Genomic DNA, 23,808 nt, shown 5'->3' with positions numbered 1-23,808 from the left:
GTGGAGGAACAATGGCAGATATTTCTGGGTATAATGCAGAAGATGCAGGATCAGGTCATTCCAAAAAGGAAGAAAGATCCTATGAGGTGACAGCGGTGGCTGTGGCTGATGAGGGAAGTTAAGAAACATATAAAGTCAAAAGAGAAAAAGTATAACATAGCAAAGATGAGTGGGAAAACGGAGGACTGGGAAGCTTTTAAAGAACAACAGAGGATTACTAAGAAGGAAATACACAGAGAAAAAATGAGGTACAAAGGTAAACTGGCCAAAAATATAAAGGAGGATAGTAAAGGCTTTTTTCGGTATGTGAAAGGGAAAAAAATGGTTAAGACTAAAATTGGGCCCTTGAAGACAGAAACAGGGGAATATATTATGGGGAACAAAGAAATGGCAGAAGAGTTGAATTGGTACTTCAGATCTGTGTTCACTGGGGAAGACACAAGCAATCTCCCAGAGGTAACAGTGGCTGAAGGACCTGAATTGAAGGGAATTTATATTTGCCAGGAATTGGTGTTGGAGAGACTGTTAGGTCTGAAGGCTGATAAGTCCCCGGGGCCTGATGGTCTACATCCCAGGGTACTGAAGGAGGTGGCTCTAGAAATCGTGGATGCGTTGGTGATTATTTTCCAGAGTTCGATAGATTCAGGATCAGTTCCTGTGGATTGGAAGGTGGCTAATGTTGTACCACTTTTTAAGAAAGGAGCGAGAGAGAAAACAGGAAATTATAGACCAGTTAGTCTGACCTCAGTGGTGGGAAAGATGCTGGAGTCAATTATAAAGGATGAAATTATGACACATCTGGATAGCAGTACCAGGATAGGTCAGAGTCAGCATGGATTTATGAAGGGGAAATTATGCTTGACTAATCTTCTGGAATTTTTTGAGGACGTAACTCTGAAGATGGACAAGGGAGATGCAGTGGATGTAGTGTACCTGGACTTTCAGAAAGCCTTTGATAAAGTCCCACATAGGAGGTTAGTGAGCAAAATTAGGGCTGCTGCGCTTTTGCAGCAACACATTTTTTGGCTCTGATCTCCAGCATCTGCTGTCCTCACTTTCTCCTAGCAAAATTAGGGTGCATGGTATTGGGGGCAAAGTACTGACTTGGATTGAAAATTGGTTGCTGAAAGGAAACAAAGAGTAGTGATAAACCGCTCCCTTTCAGAATGGCAGGCAGTGACCAGTGGGGTACTGTAGGGATCAGTGCTGGGACCGCAGCTTTTTACAATATATATTAATGATATAGAAGATGGTATTAATAGTAACATTAGCAAATTTGCTGATGATACAAAGCTGGGTGGCAGGGTGAAATGTGAGGAGGATGTTAGGAGATTACAGGGTGACCTGAACAGGTTAGGTGAGTGGACAGATGCATGGCAGATGCAGTTTAATGTGGATAAATGTATGGTTGTCCACTTTGGTGGCAAGAACAGGAAGGCACATTCCTACCTAAATGGAGTCAAGTTAGGTAAAGGGGCAGTACAGAGAGATCTGGGTTTTCTTGTACACCAGTCAATGAAGGCAAGCATGCAGGGACAGCAGGTAGTGAAGAAGGCTAATAGCATGCTGGCCTTCATAACAAGAGGGATTGAGTATAGAAGCAAAGAGGTTCTTCTGCAGCTGTACAGGACCCTGGTGACACCGCACCTGGAATATTGTGTGTAGTTCTGGTCTCCAAATTTGAGGAAAGACATTCTGGCTATTGAGGGAGTGCAGCGTAGGTTCACGAGGTCAATTCCTGGAATGGCAGGACTATCTTATGTTGAAAGATTGGAGCGACTGGGCTAGTACACCCTTGAGCTTAGACTGAGAGGGGATCTGATTGAGATGTATAAGATTATTAAAGGATTGGACACTCTGAAGGCAGGAAACATGCTTCCACTGATGGGTGAGTCCCGAACCAGACGGCACAGCTTAAAAATAAGGGGTAGGCCATTTAGGACAGATGAGGAGAAACTTCTTTACCCAGAGAGTGGTGGCTGTGTGGAATATGCTCTGGCGTAGAAGGCAGTGGAGACCCAGTCTCTGGATTCGTTTAAGAAAGAGTTGGATAGAGCTCTCAAGGATAGTGGATTCAAGGGTTATGGAGATAAGGCAGGAACATGATACTGATTGAGGATGATCAGCCATGATCATAATGAATGATGGTGCAGGCTCGAAGGGCAGAATGGCCTACTCCTGCACCTATTGTCTATTGATTTGCGTTCTTGTGCAATCCTCATTATAGAAAAATTGGGCTTTAGAGACAGTGCTTAAAGTATTGACACTGTAACCACTGTAAAAGTTTGCGCTGTCGAAACAGCATCCTGAATTCGTCAATCTCATTACAGCAAATTCACATTGGTGAAATGTACGTTATAACAGAATGACCAGTAATTAAAGACCATAATATATAGGAGCAGAATTAAGCCATTCAGCCCAACAAGACTGCTCTGCCATTTGATCATGACTCCCCATAACCTCTTACCAATCAAGCACCTATTTGTCCCTCTCTTAAATATAGTCAATGACTTGGCCTCCACAGCCTTCTACAGCAGTGAGTTCCACAGATTCACCATCCTCTGGCTGAAGAAATGCTTCCTCGTTTTGGTTCTGAAGGGTTGTCCCTTCACTGAGGCTGTGCCCTCAGGACCTAGTCTCTCTGACTGGTGGAAATATCATCGCCATGTCCACTCTATCTAGGCCTCTCAGCATTCTGTAGGTTTCCATCAAATCCCCACTCATCCCTCCAAATTCCATCCAGTACAGTCCAAGAGATTTCAAATGCACATCATAGGACAAGCCCTTCATCTTTGGGATTATTCTTTTAAACGGGAACCCTTCCAATGCTTGCATATTCTTCTTAAGATATGAGGCCCAAAACTGCTCACGATATTCCAAATGCTTTCTGACCACAGCTTTATACAGCCTTAGCAATATATTCCTGGTCTTCTATTCTAGCCCTCATGAAATGAATGTTAACATTGCATTTATCATCTTAACTGCCAACTGAACCTGCATATTAACCTTGAGACAATCCTAATCTAGGGCTCTCAAGTCCCTCTGTATTTCCCTTTCAAAAGCCTTTCCCTATTTAGAAAATAGTCTACACTTCTGTTCTTCTTGTAAAGTACATAACCTCCCACCTTCCCACATTATGTTCCATCTGCCACTCTTAGCCTATCCAAGTCCTCTGCAGCCTCCCTGCTTCCTCAGCACTACCTGTCCCTCCACCTATCTGTGTCATCTGTAAATGTAACAGCACTGCTCTCAGTTTTTTTCATCTAGATCATTCATGTATGATATGAATAGTTGTGGTTCCAACACTGACCCCTGCAGAATTCCACTAATTACCAGCTACCATCCTGAAAAAGAGTCCTTTATCCACACTCTCTGCCTTCTGCCAATCAGTGAATCCTCTATCTATGCCTATCTATCCTCTGTCTTGCGGCTAACACCATGGACTCTTGTCTTATTCAGGAGCCTCCTGTGCGACACCTTGTCAGAGGCCTTCTGGAAATCCATATAGTTCTCGTCCACTGGCTCGCCTTTGTCTAACTTGCTCATTACATCCTCAAAGAATTCTAATGGATTTGTCAGCATTGACCTCCCCTTTATGAAACTGTGCAAACTCAACCCAGTTTTATCATACACTTCCCAAGTACTCCACAATCTCATCCTTAATAATAGACTCAATAACCTTACCAATGACTGAGGTCAGGCTAACTGGCCTATAGTTTCCTGTTTTCTGCCTCCCTCCCTTAAATATGGATATTTTATTACATTAGCCATTTTCTAGTCTTAAAAGAACATATGGACATAAGAAATAGGAGCAGGAGTAAGCCATTTAGCCTGTTGAACCTCTGCCATTCAATAAGATCATGGCTGATCATCTTCTTGAATATCGTTGACTCCAGTGATCCCTGAAAGATCACCGCTCATACTTCTACAATTTCCTCAGATATCTCCTTCATAACTCTGGGATGTAGTCCATCTGGTCAGGTGATTTATCCACCTTCAGACCTTTCAGCTTCCTCAGCACCTTCTCCTTAGTGAGGGCCATGATACTGACTCTCTTGAAGTTCTGGTATGCTGTTGGTACCTTCCACTGGTGCAAAGTACTTATTCAATTCCTCTACTATTTGTTTGTTCCCCATTGGTATTTCCCCAGCCTCATTTTCCAGTGGGTCAAAGTCTACTCTTACCTTATGGACATCTAAAAATAATTTTTACAATCTTTTTATATTAATAGCAAGCTTACTCTCATATTTCATCTTATTGCTTCTTTTGTTGTCCTCTGCCGGTTTTTAAAGGTTTTCCAATCCTCTGGCTTCCTTCTCATCTTTACTACGTTGGATGCTGCTTTTATGCAATTTTGTCAGAAGAATCAAATGGCAGACTTATTATTTAACATTTATTTAATTGATGACTAAGATTCTATCTCCATCACTTCATTTGATCACCTGCCACTTGGCTTAGTAGGAGCTGACAGGCAAGCATGGGCGAGTTTCTCAGTGAGTCACAGACCTCAAAATTAGAGTCTCAGGTTGCAAGATGCTGCCAGACAGTTGCTGGCAGCTTCTGGGTCCTGAAGTCCATTGTTCAACACTCAAATCTCAAGCGATCTCAAGACGAGAAGGATTAGCTTTCTCCATTTAAATTGGTCCTAAACCAGCATCTGCATGATTCAGCAAGGATTCTTGATCTCTTTTACAGGTGCTTTGAGAACAAACTGAAGGTGTTTCTACTATTCTCTTGAGGGTCTCCTGCCATAGTCAAGTTCTGGGTGAGCTTTTGCATTGCAAGTATGATGTTAGGTTTGTAAACTACACATCCTTCCAAGGAATATGTGCCTGTCATGTTTCAGCAGGGGTTCCGTCTGCTCAGAGGCCTTGTTGCTTTTCAGCTATCAAATGGCTGTTTGAACTTTAGTTCTGACTGTAATATTTCCCCTCCTCGTACTCCTGGAGCACTTCTGGTTGACAATTCAACCGTGCATGGCTTAAAAATACAGTCATGTTCTCTGCCAAAGAGAAGGAACCAACCAAGTTGTAGAAAGGATTGCATATTTGTTCCTTCTCGAGGCAAAGCTCTTGCTCTACATGAAATGCATTATTCTGTTTTGAGTATGGATATGAAATTCCTCACTTCCTGTCTACTACATAAATGTAGATGCAATGAGTAAATTCCAGATATATTTACAATGTAATGTGCTATTGAGGTACACTACTTTGTAAGATTGCTATCTCTCTCATTCTGCTGCAAATTTCTGAAACTCTAATTATGAGAACTACAAACTGCAGGACAAAGGTCAATGTAATTCTGTAAACATGTGTAGGTAACCTCAATTCATTAGAAAAGGAGATAGGTGGTTAATTTAGATAACCCTCAAAAGCCAGCACAATGATTGTGGTTTGCAATTAACCTGTACCTATTTTGGTATTGCAGTGTTAAATTCTGTTTGCCTTCTTTTGGCTGCAACTAGTAAATCATTTCAATGTAGTTTACATTGATCATTGGCTGCACCATTTATGTGGGGCCAGAGATTACAAGCGACTAACAGTGCCTAAAGGCAATCTTCACCCATACGACAGAAGTGGATTGTGACAGGAAGAAGTGGTGGGAGTATTTTGAAAAGTTAATCAGCAATTGTTAAACATGCATGTGGAGAAGCAGCAATATTTTCTGACCATAGACAGGATGATGTGCTGCAAGACTTGTAATGAAGGATAATCTGTCTCCTCGGAAGAATATCAGATGAGGCAGTAGAATATAGTGGTAGCTGACTTCAGTGCCTGGAGTGGAGCTCCGAAAACAATCATACAGAACTGGAAGAACTCAGGATTTCTTCAGGGCTGTAAATGTCTATCAGCCCATGTCTGTACCCATCAAAAAAGATCTGACTGCACTAATCCCACTTTCCAGCTTTTGGCCTAAAGCCTTGGAGGCTATGCAAGTGAATATCTAAGTATCTCCAATGTTTCAAGAGTTCCTTACTCAACCACCCTTTCATGCAGTGAGTTCCAGACTCCTACAGCTACTCTGGTTGAAAATGTTTCTCCTCAACTTCCCTCTTAACTTTTTATTTCAAAGCTTAAGTTTATGGCTATTTCTCCCTCCATTAATGGAAAAGATATCTTCCTATCCATCCAACCTGTGTCCTTTTTATTCTTTAAATGTCTTATCAGGTTTCATCTGAACCTTTTGCTGCTTCAAAGCAAACAGCTGCAGCCTTTCCTCCATAGCTCAGACCCTCCAGCCCAGGTAGCCTCTTGGTAAATCTTCTTTCCATCCTGTCTAGTGCGATACATCGTTCCTATAACATGATGAGCAGGTCTTCATACAGTACACTAGTTATGATCCAACTGCTGTTTTATACAATTCCAGAATTACCTTCCTGCTCTTGTATTCTGTGCCTCAGCTAGTAAAAGCAGCATCCCATATGTCATCTTAAAACACCTTGTTGTTCTACCATGCTACCTTCAGGGATCTGCACAAATGCCTAACATAATCCCTCTACCTCCAGTACTTTCCAGGGTCCTACAATTTATGGTGTAATCTCTTGCCTTGTCAGCCTTCCCCATGTATATTACCTCTCACTTTTCAGAGATGATTTTCATTTGCCACTGCTCTGCTGTCTTGAGTCCATTGATACCCTTCTAGAGTTTATTGTTCTTATATTCACTACTTATCACCCTACAGTTTTGGTAACATCCATGAACTTACTGATCATAAACAGAGGGTAGTGGTGGTGGAGATTTGCTTTTCAGATTAGAGACCTGTGTCACAAGGATCGGTGCTGGGTCCACTGCTTTTTGTCATTTACATAAATGATTTGGATGTGAACACAGGAAGTATGGTTAGTACATTGGCTGTTGACACCAAATTGGAGGTGTAGTGGACAGCGAAGGTTACCTCCGAGTGCAACAGGGTCTTGGGCCGAGGGCTACGGAGAGGCAGTTTAATTTAGATAAATATGAGGTGTTGCATTTTGAAAAAGATCAGGACAGGATATATACACTTAATGGTAAAGTCCTGGGGCATGTTGCTGAACAAAGAGACCTAGGAGTGCAGGCTCAAAGTTCCTTGAAAGTGGAGGTGCAGGTAGCTAGGATGGTGAATAAAGCATTTTGTATGCTTTCCTTTATTGGTGAGTGCATTGAGAATAGGAGTTAGAAGATCATGTTGTGGCTGTGCAGGATATTAATTAAGCCTCTTTTGGAATACTGCTTATAATTCTGGTCTCCCTGCAATAGAAAGGATAATGTGAAACTTGAAAGGGTTCAAAAAAGATTTACACCCTCTTTTTTTTTTAACGGCTCTATCTCATCTAAATACGCTGTAGCCAGGAATGGTGAGCTGCCAATCCTGACCATGTTTCAGCCAAGTCTCAATCATTGGCTCATTGGAGTACAATATCATAATTATCTGTGTCATCAGCCAGACTGTTTCATTCTTCCGGCTTGCTGCATTAAAATACATTGGCTTTAGTTTGCTAAACTCACTCCTTTTCTTACCTAGCCTATGCTCCCTCTGCCTTCCAGATTCAGTAATGCTTTAACTTCTAATTCCATTTCATCTTCTCTTCCCTTTGAGCTACTTGTCAGGATCCCGTTCCCTGCTGATCTAGTTTAAATCTATCCCAATTGCATGAGTAAACATCTCTGCAAGGATGTTGGTCCCATTCCTGTGCAGATCTACCACATCCAGTTTGTAGAAGTCCCATCTCCCACAGAAGTGGTCCTAATGTCTCAATCCTCCTACATCACCTCTCCAGCCACACATTTGCCTGCATTATCTTTCTATTCCTATACTATACTCACAACTGTGTGCCAATGGACTAAAAGCCCTGATAATCTATATACAAGTTTTAAGCTGTAAATATGGTCTTAAATCAACATTCCATCACAAGAGACAAAAGAGACATGTGCAGCAGTTACCTACACGCTTTCTAGTGGCATCACACATTTTAATTATTTGGAAGCTGCCGTGTCTGCTTCTGCGACCCCTCCACTCTTTCTTTTTTTCTCCTTTTAACTTCACTGCCACTACTCCCAAGTCCAATACAGGTTCCTCACTCTGACTTGGGACCTCTCTATTCATGTTGGAGATGGCCCTTAGTTAGGCCCATAATTGACTCAACAGGCCACCAGTTGCAGTACCTGCAAGTTGCTAATATGACATGGCAATGGGATGACGACATCCTCCCAACCCTTACTATTTTTTAGCCCTATCTTCTGCATAATAGGGCTGGGAGAATACAGAAAAACACCAGAGAACTGCAGATGAACAAAAACAAAAATTGCTGGAAAAGTTTAGCAGACCTGGCAGCGTCAGTGAAAAGTGAATAGAGTTAACGTTTCAGGTCCAGTGACCCTTCTTCAGAACTGGACCCAAAACATTAACTCTGCTTTCTGTCCACAGATGCTGCCAAACATGAAGAGTTGCTTGAGCAATTTCTGTTTTTGTTTTGGGAGAATGCAGACCCAGTTTACACTGTCAGCATTCATTTGAGAGTGGTATTATTGCTAGACTATTAATTTAGAGAGTCGAGAGTGTGGTGCAGGAAAAGCACAGCAGGTCAGGCAACATGCAAGGAGCAGGAAAATCGATGTTTTGGGCAAAAGCCCTTCCTCAGGAATGAGGCTTGGTGCCTTGGGGGTGGAGACCCAAGTAATGATCTGTGGACCAAGGTTCAAATCTTGCTATGGCAGATGGTGGAATTTGAATTCAATAATAATCTGGAAGTAAGAGTCTAATGATGACCATGAAACCATTATCGATATGTCAGGAAAAACCCATTTGGTTCACTGATCTCCTCCTTTTAGGAAGAGAAACTGCCATCCTTACCTGGTCTGGCCTACATGTGACTCCAGACCCACAGCGATGTAATTGACTCTTAGTTGTCTTCTGGGCAATTGGGGATGGGCAGTAAATGTTGGCCCAGCATATGGCAGCCATAACCTGGAGATGAATAAAACATACAGTTCAGCCACTGACACTGTATATAATTTAAAAGCTGGAATACAGAATGCAGCTATACACAATGAGAAAAGAGGTAAAAGTGTGCAGAAGCCAGGACAAGGGGAAAGGATAGCACATGGGCCAATTCACTGGAGGATAGGATTTTACTATTTTTATGAAGAAGTGAGCTGAGGACTTCACTGGGCCAGGTGGCTGAGGAACACTGATGGGTGCACATAGATCAATGCTTGGTGCAGTGTATAACCAGCCAGACTGGGACATCTATGGTCAGTGGCCAAACAGCATGGAGAAACCTGGCATCAATTGGGCACAGTGTTATGCTGAACTTGGAGCCCATGGTGGAAAGTCTGCATGTACAGCAGAAGCTCAGACACCAACCAACCTTTTAACAGTGAGTGTGGAAGGAATGGCATTCCTTTTGTTTAAACAATTTGAGAGAGCTAATATGATATTGCAAGGCACTGTGTGCCATGAGGAAGACCACAAGTTTTGCAAACCTTTGTGCTTGCTCTACCTGTCTGTCTCTGACAAAAGAATGAGATGTATCTGTACATGGAGAACGTCAGTGTACTTATATTTCTCGTGACAATCAGAAAAAAGCTAGTTGCATAAACATTAACAATCAGGCTCATCATGTCAGCCACAAGTAATGCTGCCTTTGTCCTGTTTTGATGTTACAGTTTAAGCTGCAAGCTTTGCAAATGTCAGTCTTTACTGAAGTGAGGACATTTCATGCATTGGCCCTCATGGAGTTGAAAATTTCTTCTTAAAGCTCCTTAGTGGACCCTGTTGGGTGCCTACTCCTGCTGCCTACCTTTCCCCTACCCAATTGACCACCTTCACCCTCCCCCACCACCACTAACTTCCAGTCGGCCTCTCCTATTTGGTTGGATGTCTCCTCACTCTCCCTATCATACTCCATTTTTAGATGAAATTCTATCAGGCCACCCTGAAAGATACTGCAAATTACTCAAAACCTTCTTTTAACTGATCAGGTAATTGCTTCAATGGCAGCCAGATTACATTCTGTGGAGTGTCCAAAATGTAATCCATAAGAAAGCTTCAAAAAATGCTCAATAACATGAACAACCTGAAGAAATGATGCAGGCAAATCTATGTTTAGGTATGTGGTCAGTGATTGGCCCATGTGGCACTAGTGAAGATCAGTTCCTTCATTCTGTTTATTGCCATGCTTAGCTGTGGCAGACAACTACTGTGTTGACTGGAGTGTGGGTTGGCAAATGGCTAGTGAGCATTGTGCTTTGGTTGATGACAGAATCTGTTTGCTCTGGCAGATGTTTGTGACAAGTGGACTTATGCAAACCCATTTACTGAGATGGCATCCTAAGTAGCTTTTGACAGAAAAGGACATGTAGGTACCTTTTGACTACTTGGTGGCTGCATAGCATCTATGTGTCCTGTATGGCTCCATTTAATCACTATAATTTAACTAGTAATACTGGAGATCGAAAACAAAAGCAAAATACTAGAGATCAGAATTTCTGGGGATCCGAAATTCAAACATCTGAAGAAACTCAACAGGTCTGGCAGCATCCATGAATAAAGAAATAATTAACATTTCAAGTCCAATAGTCTCCTCTTCAGAATCAAACAGTTCTAATTCCTTTCCTACTGAGAAATGTAGCACTAAAGAGATTTGTTTTCTTCATATGTTGTGTTCATATGGCTCCCTATCACTTTGTTTTTGTTTTCCTCACTCTCCTTCTCCCTCTTTTTGATCAGAAAGTAAGCTTACTAATTCTTCATTGAAGCAATCTTACTTTCTAGAGTGGCTGCAAAGATTTGTTGTAGCTTTTATTGGATTGAAAGAAACACTATATGTATGGTTCTGATATGCTTGCAAAATGAGCAATTTCTGGCATTTTACTACTTTCATGCAGCTTGGGTAAAGTGTGGCACACTACTTTTACAGAAAATTTATTCCTTAGATTCAGTTTGAGATTCCAAATTCATACAAGATGGTGATCAAATGAGATGTAATGGCGGTGACTAAAGTTTTATATCCTTGGCTTATAATATATATTGAGAATTAGAAGTAACTTGTGAAGAATTTCATGACTCAAATCAACTGAAAATGGCAGCACAAGAGTGGAAAGAAGTCACGGGGACTAGCAGGTATCTTTATTTTTGACTAACTTAGTGAAACACTGCAATGATGGATAATGTTGGAAGCTGTTGCATTCTGAATTACCATCATTATTAATGTTGATCACGATGGTTAAAGCTGATAAAGACCCTATCATTGTATTTTGCAAAATACAATCCACATGGTAACATTAAGAAACAAAGACAACAGCTAATGTTTTTAAGTTAGGAGGTGATGTAATAAAAAAAATCATTTCCAAGGTGATCCTAACATTTCTTTTTATGGTTTCAGCTCCTGGTATCTTCTGTGACTTTTTGCTTTGAGTTAAAGGCAGGAAACTAAACTCTCAATGGTAGATAATTCCAGAAGGTGATATTTTTGATGCAGAAATTGGTATATGAAAAGATGTGGAAATGGTTATGAATTTCCCAAAATGAGTTTCAAATTCTGGAGAGCTTGACATGGTGAATAGGAAGTCTAGCTATTAAGAAAATGTAAATGGTGAATTCCAAATGAGAAACTGATTGACCGGGGCTTTAGGTCGAACAGGACACCTGATTGAATAGTCACCAGTCAGCAATTAAGTACCCGATTGGTGTTTGATCTTGTGGGGTGTTGCTTACCAGAAGTAGCCCTCACCCTAGTGGGGGATAAAAAAAAATCACAAAATTCCCAGTCTGTGTTCAAGACTATGTAATAGGACTTAAAAGTTTACCTTCTGACTCAGAGGCTGGGCTCACCAATCAAGTAAATGCTGAGTGTGCAAGGATGCACAGGGGTGCCTAACCACAAAAATAGCAATTGCAAAGTAAATATGCAAATATCTCCTTCCCCTACCTCACTAATTAATGTAATTATTCTTTGTGAGCCCCCTGTTGGTACTGTTGATTAGAACAGTGAACTCTTGAGTCTTTGCCAAGAAGATTAGGATCCCTTGTGTGTGTAGAATTAGCTGCTTTTCGGGGAGAGGTAAAAATATTTCAGTCCTTTTCAGTGGAATTCTGTCAAGATAGGGTGATTTGGCTGCATCATCCTTAAATCTTCTGTTGTGGAGGATAAATTATGTTTCTTACTGTATTATGAATTTTACATTTATTCTTACGCTTGGAATGTTGTAATATTTTTGCTGTACGAATGGCTTGACTTTGAAATAAATTCTTCAAAATGGGTTTTTAGAACTAAATATCAACTCTGTCACTATTTTCCACTAATTAATTGAAAGGTTTGTTGTTCTTGTCCAAGGTTGATGTGGAAACTGAAGGTTCTTGATTGTCATTTTATCTAAGTCAAAAAAAGGAATTTATATGAATCAGTCCAGTTGAAGCTGAAGATCAATTGAATGTGGAAGGGAGTCCCTGTGCAGATTAGAGAGAAGTATCCTTGTTTGTGCCATGTCTATCAGAATGGTCACTGTTTTCTCCATTAATAACTGGCAAACTAAAAACAAACTTCAACTTTGATGAATGAGTACTTTACACAGCGAAATCATGCCTTTATAAACACTCAGTTACTTTATCAATTGTATGCAATCCCACAATACTGGATTTTGCACTTCATCTTAACAGATCTTTTAGAATAATAAAGTTCCATTACATGATCGAGTTGCATAATTGGTGCAAATGGGTACTTCTAAAATGGCAAATAGGAAGGTGACAGTGACCTATCATTCGTTTTGGATGTACCACAAACATTAAGTTATTAGATGAATTCACTGCTGCATTGTTACCTACAGGGTTTCTATAATTATTTTTGGTGATGATCCAGTTGACATAATTGTGATCTATCAATTTGTCTTGCTCTCTTTTATGTAAGTTTTTCATCTTATCACTTTTTATAGTGCCATCTCTTTTAATAATAACTTCTTTAAAATTTCAATTAACAGGGGAAATATGTGGACCCAACCCATGTGAGAATGGAGGCATTTGCATGAGTGGGTTGGCAGATGAACCTTTTTCATGTGAGTGTCCCAATGGATTCACAGGTCCCAACTGTTCTAGTGTTGTGGAGGTTGGTAAGTGCAAGCACAAACCATGGCAAAACCTTTTTTCTTGCATGTCTATCTTTTCCTTAAGCTTTTCACAGTGCTATGGACCAGACCAAATTCCCCAAATATATTCAGAAGATAGCATAGACCCTTCTTTGTTCTTGTTTTAAAGGCAACTGCCTGTTGCATTTGCAGATGCAATTCGATTGGTCAAACTACCAGGATTGAAGCAAAGCATTCTTTTATTCATACACTACAGTTAAAATACAGATAAAAGTAAAGAAATACTTAAGAATACACGCATCCTTGGCAAAGGCAAATTCATTAACATTGTCTCACATGCAGTTCTAGCTGCTGGAAGAGAACCCTAGCTTTGAGCTGTAGCAATCAAAGATGTCGCAGCTTTCACAACCCCCAACAGCTACTGTAAGTTAAAACTAAAATCCTGATTCTGTGGAAGCTTGACCCTATCCATTCAGGCTGCTTCTATTGTCCCAACTTTAAAACAAAAACCCCAAAACCTCACAAGCTGTTTACTTTTTATTGGCTTGAAGCAGACCACTTCACCATTTATCTCAAACTCTCTTCATAAAAAAAACAGGACAAAGTATACCTCTCCAAGTCATAGTATTGTCACAGCAGTCACCAAATATTGACCTTTCTCAGGTGAATGTCTGGCTAATATTAATTCTGCACTAGTTATATTTGTTGCCGTGCCTTGTGTTGTTAGTCTTTGTTAATGCTTGCGCTTGTCTATATTTTGACTATATTCCAATATTGTCACAAGAGCAAATATGGAATGGTTGAATTGATGTGCATGACTATTTTTAAGATAATCATGTTTATGATATAACCTGTATGAAAGTTATAAATGTTGACCATGGCTATTAAGAATGTCATAAATTTTATATGGATTTTACTGTAAATGTTTTCCAATCAATATGTTGACTTCTCCAATTTGTCAAACAAAACTTGTGAGAACCTGTGAATTTTTTGAAGTAGTAAAGAGGATTGATGAGGACAGAGTATGGACATGATCAATATGGATTTCAGTTAGGCATTTGACAAGGGAGACTGGTTAGCAAGTTTAGATCTCATGGAATACAGGGATAACTAGCCATTTGGATCTAGAACTGGCTTGAAGGTAGAAGACAGGATGGTGATGGAGGGTTGTTTTTCAGACTGGAGACCTGTGACCAGTGGAGTGCCACAAGGATAGGTGCTGGGTTCACTGCTTTTCGTCATTTATATAAATGATTTGGATGTGAGCATAAGAGGTATAGTTAGTAAGTTTGCAGATGACACTAAAATGTAATGGACAGTGAAGAAGGTTACCTCCGATTACAAGGCCAATGGGCTGAGAAGTGGCAGATGGAGTTTAATACAGATAAATGCGAGGTGCTGCATTTTGGGAAAGCAAATCTGAGCTGAACTTATACACTTAATGGTAAGGTCCTACGGAGTGTTGCTAAACAAAGATACTTTGAAGTGCAGGTTCATAGTTCTTTGAAAGTGGAGTTGCAGGTAGACTGGATAGTGAAGAAGACATTTTGTTATGCTTTCCTTTTATTGACCAGAGTATTGAGTATAGGAGTTGGGAAGTCTTGTTGTGGCTGTACAGGACATTGTTTAGGCCACTTTTGGAATATTGCGTGCAATTCTGGTCTCCCATCTTTCAGAAGGATGTTGTGAAACTTGGAAGAGTTCAGAAAAGATTTATAAGGATGTTGCCAGTGTTGGAGGATTTGAGCTATAGGGAGAGGCTGGTGCTGTTTTCCCTGGAGCGTCGGAGGCTGAGGAATGACCTTTATAAAGGTCTACAAAATCATGAGGGGCATGAATAGGATAAATAGACAAGGCCTTTTCCCCTGGTGTATGGGAATCTAGAAACAAAGGGCATAGGTTTAAGGTGAGAGAGGAAAAATTTAAAATGGACCTAAGGGGCAACATTTTCACACAGAGGGTGGTGCGTGTATGGAATGAGCTGCCAGAAGAAGTGGTGGAGGCTAGTACAATTACAGCATTTAAATGGCATCTGGATGAGTATATGAATAGGAAGAGTTTAAAGGGATATGGGCCAATTGCGGGAAAATGGAACTAGATTTGGTTAGGATATCTGATCAGAATGGATGAGTTGGACCAACAGGTCTGCTTCTATGACTTTACAACTTGATTATAGTTACTTCAGGGAAATTAATACGCAGCAGAAGTGGAGAAAATTGTGGGAGGTAACAGAGGAGATTGCGAGGGACCTGGCATTAATTTTCAAATTAACTCTGGATACAGGAGAGGTACTGGAGGACAGTTCATGTGTTACCCATTATTCAAGAAGGATAACAAATGAAGCAGGGAGTGAAAGACCAGTGAGTCTAACATCAATGGTAGAGAAAACTTGGAAAAAATTATGAAAGTTGAATCAGTCTCACCCTGGAGAGGCAAGGATGAATCCAGGAAAGTCAGGTGACTTTAAAACAAAACTACTGCGGATGCTGAAGATCTGAAGCAAAAATAAAAGTTAACAGATCTGGCAGCATCTGTGAAAAGAAAGCAGAGTTAAAATTTCAAGTCTTGTGACTCAACTTCAGAACTACAGAAGGATCACTGATTTTTTTTTAGTCAGTTGACTTTATGAATTTTCTCAGAGGTGACAAGATATGTGGATGAGAATAATGCAGTGGACGTAGTTTACATGGAGGAGAAAGTGAGGACTGCAGATGCTGGAGATCCGAGCTGAAAATGTGTTGCTGGAAAAGGCAGGTCAGGCAGCATCCAAGGAACAGGAGAATCGACGTTTTGGGCATGAGCCCTTCTTCAGGAATGAGGAAAGTGTGTCCAGCAGGCTAAGATAAAAGGTAGGGAGGAGGGACTTGGAGGAGGGGCGCTGGAAATGTGATAGGTGGAAGGAGGTTAAGGTGAGGGTGATAAGCCAGAGTGGGGATGGGGGCGGAGAGGTCAGGAAGAAGATTGCAGGTTAGGAAGGCGGTGCTGAGTTCGAGGGATTTGACTGAGACAAGGTGGGGAGAGGGGAAATGAGGAAACTGGAGAAATCTGAGTTCATCCCTTGTGGTTGGAGGGTTCCTAGGCAGAAGATGAGGCGCTCTTCCTTCAGCCGTCATGTTGCTATGGTCTGGCGATGGAGAAGTCCAAGGACCTGCATGTCCTTGGTGGAGTGGGAGGGGGAGTTGAAGTGTTGAGCCACGGGGTGGTTGGGTTGGTTGGTCCGGGTGACCCAGAGGTGTTCTCTGAAACATTCCGCAAGTAGGCAGCCTGTCTCTCCAATATAGAGAAGGCCACATCGGGTGCAGCGGGTGCAATAAATGATGTGTGTGGAGGTGCAGATAAATTTGTGGCAGATATGGAAGGATCCCTTGGGGCCTTGGAGAGAAGTAAGGGGGGAGGTGTGGGCACAAGTTTTGCATTTCTTGCGGTTGCAGGGGAAGGTGCCGGGAGTGGAGGTTGGGTTGGTAGGGGGCTTGGACCTGACGAGGGAGTCACAGAGGGAGTGGTCTTTTTGGAACACTGATAGGGGAGGGGAGGGAAATATATCCTTGGTGGTGGGGTCCGTTTGGAGGTGGCAGAAATGACGACGGATGATACGATGTATATGGAGGTTGGTGGGGTGGTAGGTGAGGACCAGTGGGGTTCTGGCCTGGTGGCGATTGGAGGGGCGGGGCTCAAGGGCGGAGGAGCGGGAAGTGGAGGAGATGCGGTGGAGAGCATCGTCGATCACGTCTGGGGGGAAATTGCGGTCTTTGAAGAAGAAGGCCATCTGGGTTGTACGGTTTTGGAACTGGTCCTCCTGGGAGCAGATGCGGCGGAGACGAAGGAATTGGGAATATGGGATGGCGTTTTTACAGGGGGCAGGGTGGAAGGAGGTGTAGTCTAGGTAGCTGTGGGAGTCGGTCGGTTTATAGTAAATGTCCGTGTTGATTCGGTCGCCCGAGATAGAAATGGAAAGGTCTAGGAAGGGAAGGGAGGAGTCTGAGACGGTCCAGGTGAATTTGAGGTCGGGGTGGAAGGTGTTGGTAAAATGGATGAACTGTTCAACCTCCTCGTGGGAGCACGAGGCAGCGCCGATACAGTCATCAATGTAGCGGAGGAAAAGGTGGGTGGTGGTGCCAGTGTAGCTGCGGAAGATGGACTATTCCTCATATCCCACGAAGAGGCAGGCATAACTGGGGCCCATGCGGGTGCCTATGGCTACTCCTTTGGTTTGGAGGAAGTGGGAGGATTGGAAAGAGAAGTTGTTCAGAATGAGGACCAGTTCAGTCAGTTGTAGGAGGATATCAGTGGAAGGGTACTGGTTGGTACGGCGGGAAAGGAAGAAGCGGAGGGCTTTGAGTCCTTCGTGATGGGGGATGGAGGTGTACAGGGACTGGATGTCCATGGTGAAGATAAGGCGTTGGGGACCGGGGAAGTGAAAATCATAGAGGTGGAGGGCGTGGGTGGTGTCCCGAACGTAGGTGGGGAGTTCTTGGACTAAGGGGGACAGGACCGTGTTGAGGTATGCAGAGGTGAGTTCGGTGGGGCAGGAGCAGGCTGAGACAATGGGTCGGCCGGGGCAGTCAGGTTTGTGGATTTTGGGCAGGAGGTAGAAACGGGCGGAGCGGGGTTGTGGGACTGAGGTTGGAGGCGGTGGATGGGAGATCCCCTGAGGTGATGAGGTTATGGATGGTCTGGGAGATGATGGTTTGGTGGTGGGAGGTGGGGTCATGGTCAAGGGGGCAGTAGGAGGAGGTGTCCGCAGGCTGGCGTTTAGCCTCAGCAGTGTAAAGGTCAGTGCGCCAAACTACTACCGCAACTTCCTTATCTGCCGGTTTGATCGTGAGGTTGGGGTTGGAACGGAGGCAGTGGAGGGCTGCACGTTCTGAGGGTGAGAGGTTGGAGTGGATGAGAGGGGTGGAGAAGTTGAGTCGGTTAATGTCGCGACGGCAGTTGGCTATGAAGAGATCGAGGGCAGGTAAGAGGCCAGCACGGGATGTCCAGGTGGATGGGACTTCAGTAAGGCTTTTAACAAAGTCTCCATGTGTGACTGGTCAGGAAGGTAAGAGTCCATTTGATTCAGAACAATTCGTCAAACTATATCCCAAACCAGCTTAGTGGCAGGAACATGAGGGTGGTGGTTGAAGGCTAGTTTTGTGACTGGATGTCTGTGTCCAAATTTGTAATACAGGATTTGGTGCTGCGTCCCATGCTGCTTATAAAGCACATTAATGATTTTGACATAAATCTGGAAGATTTGATCAGTAAGATCTCAGATATGATGAAAATTAGTGGTGTAATAAATGGTAATGAGACAATTTAAATGGGCTGGTCAGATGGGCAGAACAATGGCAAATGAGAATTAATACTGAAAAATGTTGCATTTTGGGAGGACTAACTAGGCAAGGAAATACATTATAAATGGTAGGACCAAGAATGTACAGACGCTCAGAAGGACCTTGGTGTGTATGGCCATGGATCCTTGAAGGCAATAGGGCAGGTGAATAAGGTGATTAAGATTGGGATATTAGTCTTTATTGCCGAGACATTTAATACAAGCGGGTGGATGGTTATGATGGAACTGTATAAACATTAGTTCCACCACAGCTGGAGTACTGTGTGCAGTTCTCGTTACTGCACTCTCGGTAGGATGTGATTGCATCATTGAGATTACAGTGGCAAATCACCAGGAAGTCGTCCAGGCTGGAGCATTTCAAAAATGACGAGGGACTAGAAAGGCGGGTGTGGAGTAAATGTGAGGTATTGCATTTTGGTATAACAAATAAGGGTAGGGTTCATACTGTTCATAGTATGACCCGAGGTAGTGATATAGAACAGATGGACCTAAGGGTGCAGGTATATAATTTTTTTTTGAAAGTCTGCATCACAAAAAGCAGGGTAGTTAAAAAGGCATTTGGCATGTTTGCCTTCATTGCTCAGTCCTTTGAGTGTAGGAGTTGGGACGTTATGTTGAGGTTGTACAGGACATTGTACAGGCCTCTTCTGGAATACTGTGTCCAGTTCTAGTCGCGCAGTTCTAGGAAGAATATTATGAAGCTGGAGAGGGTTCATAAGAGATTTACCAAGATGTTGCCGGGTATGGAAGATTTGAGTTATAAAGAAAAGCTGGGATTTTTTTCATTGGAGCACAGGAGGTTGAGAGGTGATCTGATAGAAGTTTATAAAATAATGAGAGGTATAGATGGTAGTTGACTTTTCCCTAAGATGGCCCTAGGGGGCATGTTTTTAAGAGGAGAGAGATTTTTAAAAAGACATAAGAGGCAAGTCTTTTACACAGAGGGTGATTAGTGTGTGAAATGAACTTCCTGAGGAAGTGATGGATGCATATACAATTACAACTTTTAAAATACATTTGGATGGATACTTGAATAGGAAAGGTTTGGAGGGATATGAGGAGAAAGTAAGGACTGCAGATGCTGGAGATCAGAGTGTGGTGCTGGAAAAGCACAGCAGGTCAGGTAGCATCTGAGGAGCAGGAGAATCGACGTTTCGGGCATAAGCTCTTCATCAGAAATGAGGCCTGTGGGCCAGGGGTGGAAGTGATAGGCCGGGGGGAAGAGGAGGCTGGAGCGGATGGGTGGGAGGGAAGGAAGATGGACAGATAGGACAAAGGGGGTGGTGCTGAGTTGGAAGCTTGGGATTAGGATAAGGTGGGAGGAGAGGAAATAAGGAAACTGGTGAAATCCAAATTGACCCCTTGTGGTTGCAGAGTCCCAAGGCAGAAGATGAGCCATCGGGTGGTCAGGGTTTGGCAATGACGAGGCTCATGACCTGCGTGGCCTTGATGGAGTGGGAGGGGGAATTAAAGTGTTCAGGAATGGGGCGGAGGGGTTAGTTGGTGTAGGTGACCCAGAGATATTCTCTGAAATGATCCGCAAGTTGGCATCCTGTCTCCCCGATGTAGAGGCAACCACATCGGGTGCAACAGATACAGTAGATAACACGCGTGGAAGTACAGATAAGTTTCTGTTGGATATGGAAGAGGCTTTGAATGAAGGTGACGGGGAGGTATGGGCCAGGCAGTGGCAGAGGAAGGTGCCGAGAGTGGGGTGTGGATCGGGGGGTGATGTTGGATCTGAACAAGGAGTTGCAGAAAGAATGGTCTCTCTCATCATGTAGATAGGGATGGGAAGGGAAATATGTCCCTGGTGATGGTGTCTGTTTGCAGGTGGCTGTGGTGTATCTGGAGGTTGGCGGGGTGGAAGGTGAGGACCAGGGGGTTCCATCCCTGCTGCAATTGGAGGGGTGGGGTTCAAGGGCAGAAGAGCGGGCAGTGAAGGAGATATGCTGGAGGGCATCATCGACCACGTGGGAGGGGAAATTGTGGTCTTTGAAGGACGATTCCATCTGGGATATTCTGTAGTAGAATTGATCCTCCTGGGAGCAGATGCGGAGGAATTGGGAATAGGGGATGGCACTTTTACAGGAGGTAGCTGTGGGAGTCGGTGGGTTTATAGTAATTGTCCGTATCTAGCCTGTCGCCGGAGATGGAGAGGTCCAGGAAAGGGAAGGAGGTGAATTTTGAGGTCAGGGTGGAAGGTGTTTGTGAAGTTGATGAACTGTACATCTTGCTTGTGGGACCATGAGGTAGCGCCAATACAGTCATTGATGTAGCGGAAGTAAAGGTGGGGAATGATGCCAGTGTAGCTGTGGAAGATGGACAGTTCCACATACCCAACAAAGAGGCAGGCATAGCTGGGACCTTTGCGCGATATGACCAGGAGCAGGCAGGTGAGATTAGTTTAGTTTGGGATGATGTTTGGCATGGACTGGTTGGACCGAAGGGTCTGTTTTCACACTGTATGACTCAATGACTCAACCTACGAGCAAAAGTAGGGAGAAATCTTTCCCTTCAGCAGAGGAGTCAATAACCAGGAGCCATAGATTTAAAGCAAAGGTTAGGTTTAGAGGGGATTTAGGGAAGTATGTAGATGAATATCTGAAGTGCCATAGCAAACAAAGCTACAAGGTAAATGCTGGAAATTAGGACCAGTGTCAATAGATCCTTGATGATTGGCACTGACACATTGGACTGAAGAGTCTCTTTCTTTCCCATATGATTCTATGGAAAGCCAGTAATAACTTGAATCAAGTCAGCGTAAGTATATGATAGATATTCTTTGCTTTGTAATGTACAGGATATAATGTTCCTTTAAACTTAATGGACATTGCATGATAACTTTGGAAATAGTAGAGTTTGTTTTTTTTTCTTTGAAGATAAAGACAAGAGAAATATATTACTTTTGAAGATCTAAAAGGCAGGGCTGAAGGCTTGCATTCCTCTTCAGTGGGAGGTGCCAAGTGGATGATCTATTGCAGCAGCATCACAGATGCCAGTCTTCAAACAGTATGATTCACTCTGTGTGATATCAAAAAAAGGTTAAAGACATTGGATTCTACAAAGGCTACATGTCCTGACATTTCAGTTATGGTACTGAGGACTTGTCGACTTACCTAAGCCCTAGCCTTGCACTTCTAGTATAGCTACAACATTGGCATCAACACAGCAATATAGAAAATTGCCCAGGCATGTCCTGTATACAAAGGTAGGACAAATTAAACCCAGCCAATTACCATCCTATCAGTCTACTGTCAGTCAAGGTGATGAGGTGTCGTCAACAGTGCTATTGCATGATGCTTGAAAAATAATAACCAGCTCACAGACTCTCATTTTGGGTTCTGCCAGCCACTTGGCTCCTGACTTTGCTCAAACTGTACTTCAAATAAGGACAAAAGACCTGAACTCCAGAGGTGAGGTGAGAATGACTGACCTTCACATCAAGGCAGCATTCGACTAAGTATAGCATCAAAGAATCCTCGCAAAACTGAAGTCACTGGGAATCAGGGGAAAACTCTCCACTCTTTGGAGTCATCCCAGCAGAAATTAACACGTTGTTATTGGGAGATGAAGCATCTTAAACCCAGGACATAGCAGTTGATGTTGTCTATATGGACTTCAGTAAAGGTTCCCCCATGGCAGACTGGTGCAAAAGGTGAGATCACATGGCATCGGATGAGCTGGCAAGATGGATACAGAACTGGCTTAATCATAGAAGACCAGGGTAGTGGTGGAAGGATGACTTTCCAGAATGGAGGATTGTCACCAGTGACCAGGGAATCAGTGCTGGGACCTCTGCTGTTTTGTGGTCTACAGAAATAATTTGGAGAAAAACGTGGCTGGTCAAATGACTAAGTTTGCAGATGGTACAAAGATGGTAGAATGGCAGATGTTGAAAATGTCAGAAGACACAGCAGGATCTAGATCAATTGGAGGCCTGGGCAGTAAAATGGCAGATGTGAGGTTATGTATTTTGGAAGGATAAGTACAGGTAGAAATTCTACAATGAATGGTAGTATCCTTAGTGTATTGACATGCATTGGGATCTGGGTGTGCAGATCCACAGATCACTGAAGATGGCAGCGCCGGTAGATAAGGCAGTAAAAAAAGACCTATGGCATGCTTGCCTTCATTGAGTATAAGGATAGGCAAGTTGTGCTATAGCTTTCTAGAACTCAGGCCACAATTAGAATATTGCAGTTCAGGTCTGGTTAGCTTCCAGTTCTGGTCACCAGAGTAGCAGAAGGATGTGGATGCTTTGGAGAGCGTACAGAAAAGGTTTACCAGGATGTTGTCTGGTATGGAAGATTTTAGCTATGAAGAAAGGCTGGAAAAGCTGGATTTGTTTTCACTGGGATGCAGGAGGTTGAGGGATGAAATTTATATGATTGTGTGAATGGCATGGATAGAGTGGAAAGTATCAGGCTTTTTCCCAGGGTGGAGGAGTCAATTACTAGAGGACACAGGTTCAAGGTTTTGGGTGGAGGAGAGCAAGTTTAAAAGAGATGTGAGGCATGCTTTTAACACAAAGGGTGGTGAGTGACTGAAATGTGCTGCCCAGGGAAGTGGTAGAAGCAGACACAATAGCAGTATTCAAGAAGCACCTGGTCGAATATGTGAATAGGAAAGGAATAGATGGGTACAGATCTTGTAAGGGAAGATCAAAATGTGTCTGTGCAGGTTTGGAGAGATGAAGGGCCTGTACCTATGAAGGGCCTGTACCTGCAGGAATTCCTCAGGGCAGTGTTCAAGGCCCAACCATCTTCAGTTGTTTCACCAGTGTCTAACCCTCCTTAGGCAAAGTATGTCAATGATTGTACTGTTCAGCACCTTTCACAATGATTCAGATATGAAGCAAATATAGCTGGCCACAGAGCAGGTTAACAAGTAGGAACTCACCTCCTGACCCTCTCTACCATTTATAAGGCACACTTATTGGAAACAGAGACATTGTTGTGATGTTGCTGCACTAATTATCCAAAACCCCAGGCTAATGTTCTGGGAGCATTGTCAGATCAGATCACACCAAGTGATGAAACATGAATTCAACAAAAATCTGAGATTGAAAGGTCTCATGGTAACCAAGTAACTATTGTTGGTCATTAGGATCAGGAGTAAGCTGTTTGAGCACTCAAGCCTGCTTCACCATTCAAAATGATCATAGCTAATCTGATTGTGGTCTCAACTCCACATTTCAGACCTACTGTTGACTACCTTTGAGTGCACTGTTAGACAAGAATCATCTTCCACTTTAAAAGTATTCAATAACTTGTAGACACAATATGGATTCTTAAAGTATCAATACATATCAAGTATTGATAAAGTATCAAGGCAAACAGGTAGTAATCAGTTGAATGTGATATTCAGGAGCTTCAGTAAAACTAAAGTCAATATGAATCAAAAGGAAAAGAA

General features: G+C 42.8%; 1 protein-coding gene across 4 annotated transcripts in view; it reads left to right on the top strand.

The window, feature by feature from the left end:
- The window catches only part of edil3b (EGF-like repeats and discoidin I-like domains 3b), a 206,760-nt gene that overhangs the window by 46,263 nt on the left and 136,689 nt on the right, over nucleotides 1–23,808 (top strand). For 3 of the 4 annotated variants that reach the window (XM_072582789.1, XM_072582776.1, XM_072582766.1), the window contains exon 3: nucleotides 12,954–13,082. In XM_072582789.1, coding sequence (XP_072438890.1) covers nucleotides 12,954–13,082 — 129 coding nt within the window. The remainder of the gene's footprint in view (nucleotides 1–12,953; nucleotides 13,083–23,808) is intronic. The other variant, XM_072582780.1, reaches the window with a different exon arrangement.

The sequence above is a fragment of the Chiloscyllium punctatum genome, chromosome 2, assembly GCF_047496795.1.
Source record: "Chiloscyllium punctatum isolate Juve2018m chromosome 2, sChiPun1.3, whole genome shotgun sequence".
Taxonomy (NCBI): Eukaryota; Metazoa; Chordata; class Chondrichthyes; order Orectolobiformes; family Hemiscylliidae; genus Chiloscyllium; species Chiloscyllium punctatum.
The sequence above is the reverse complement of the archived record's forward strand: the minus strand, read 5'-3'. Positions and strand labels throughout refer to the sequence as shown.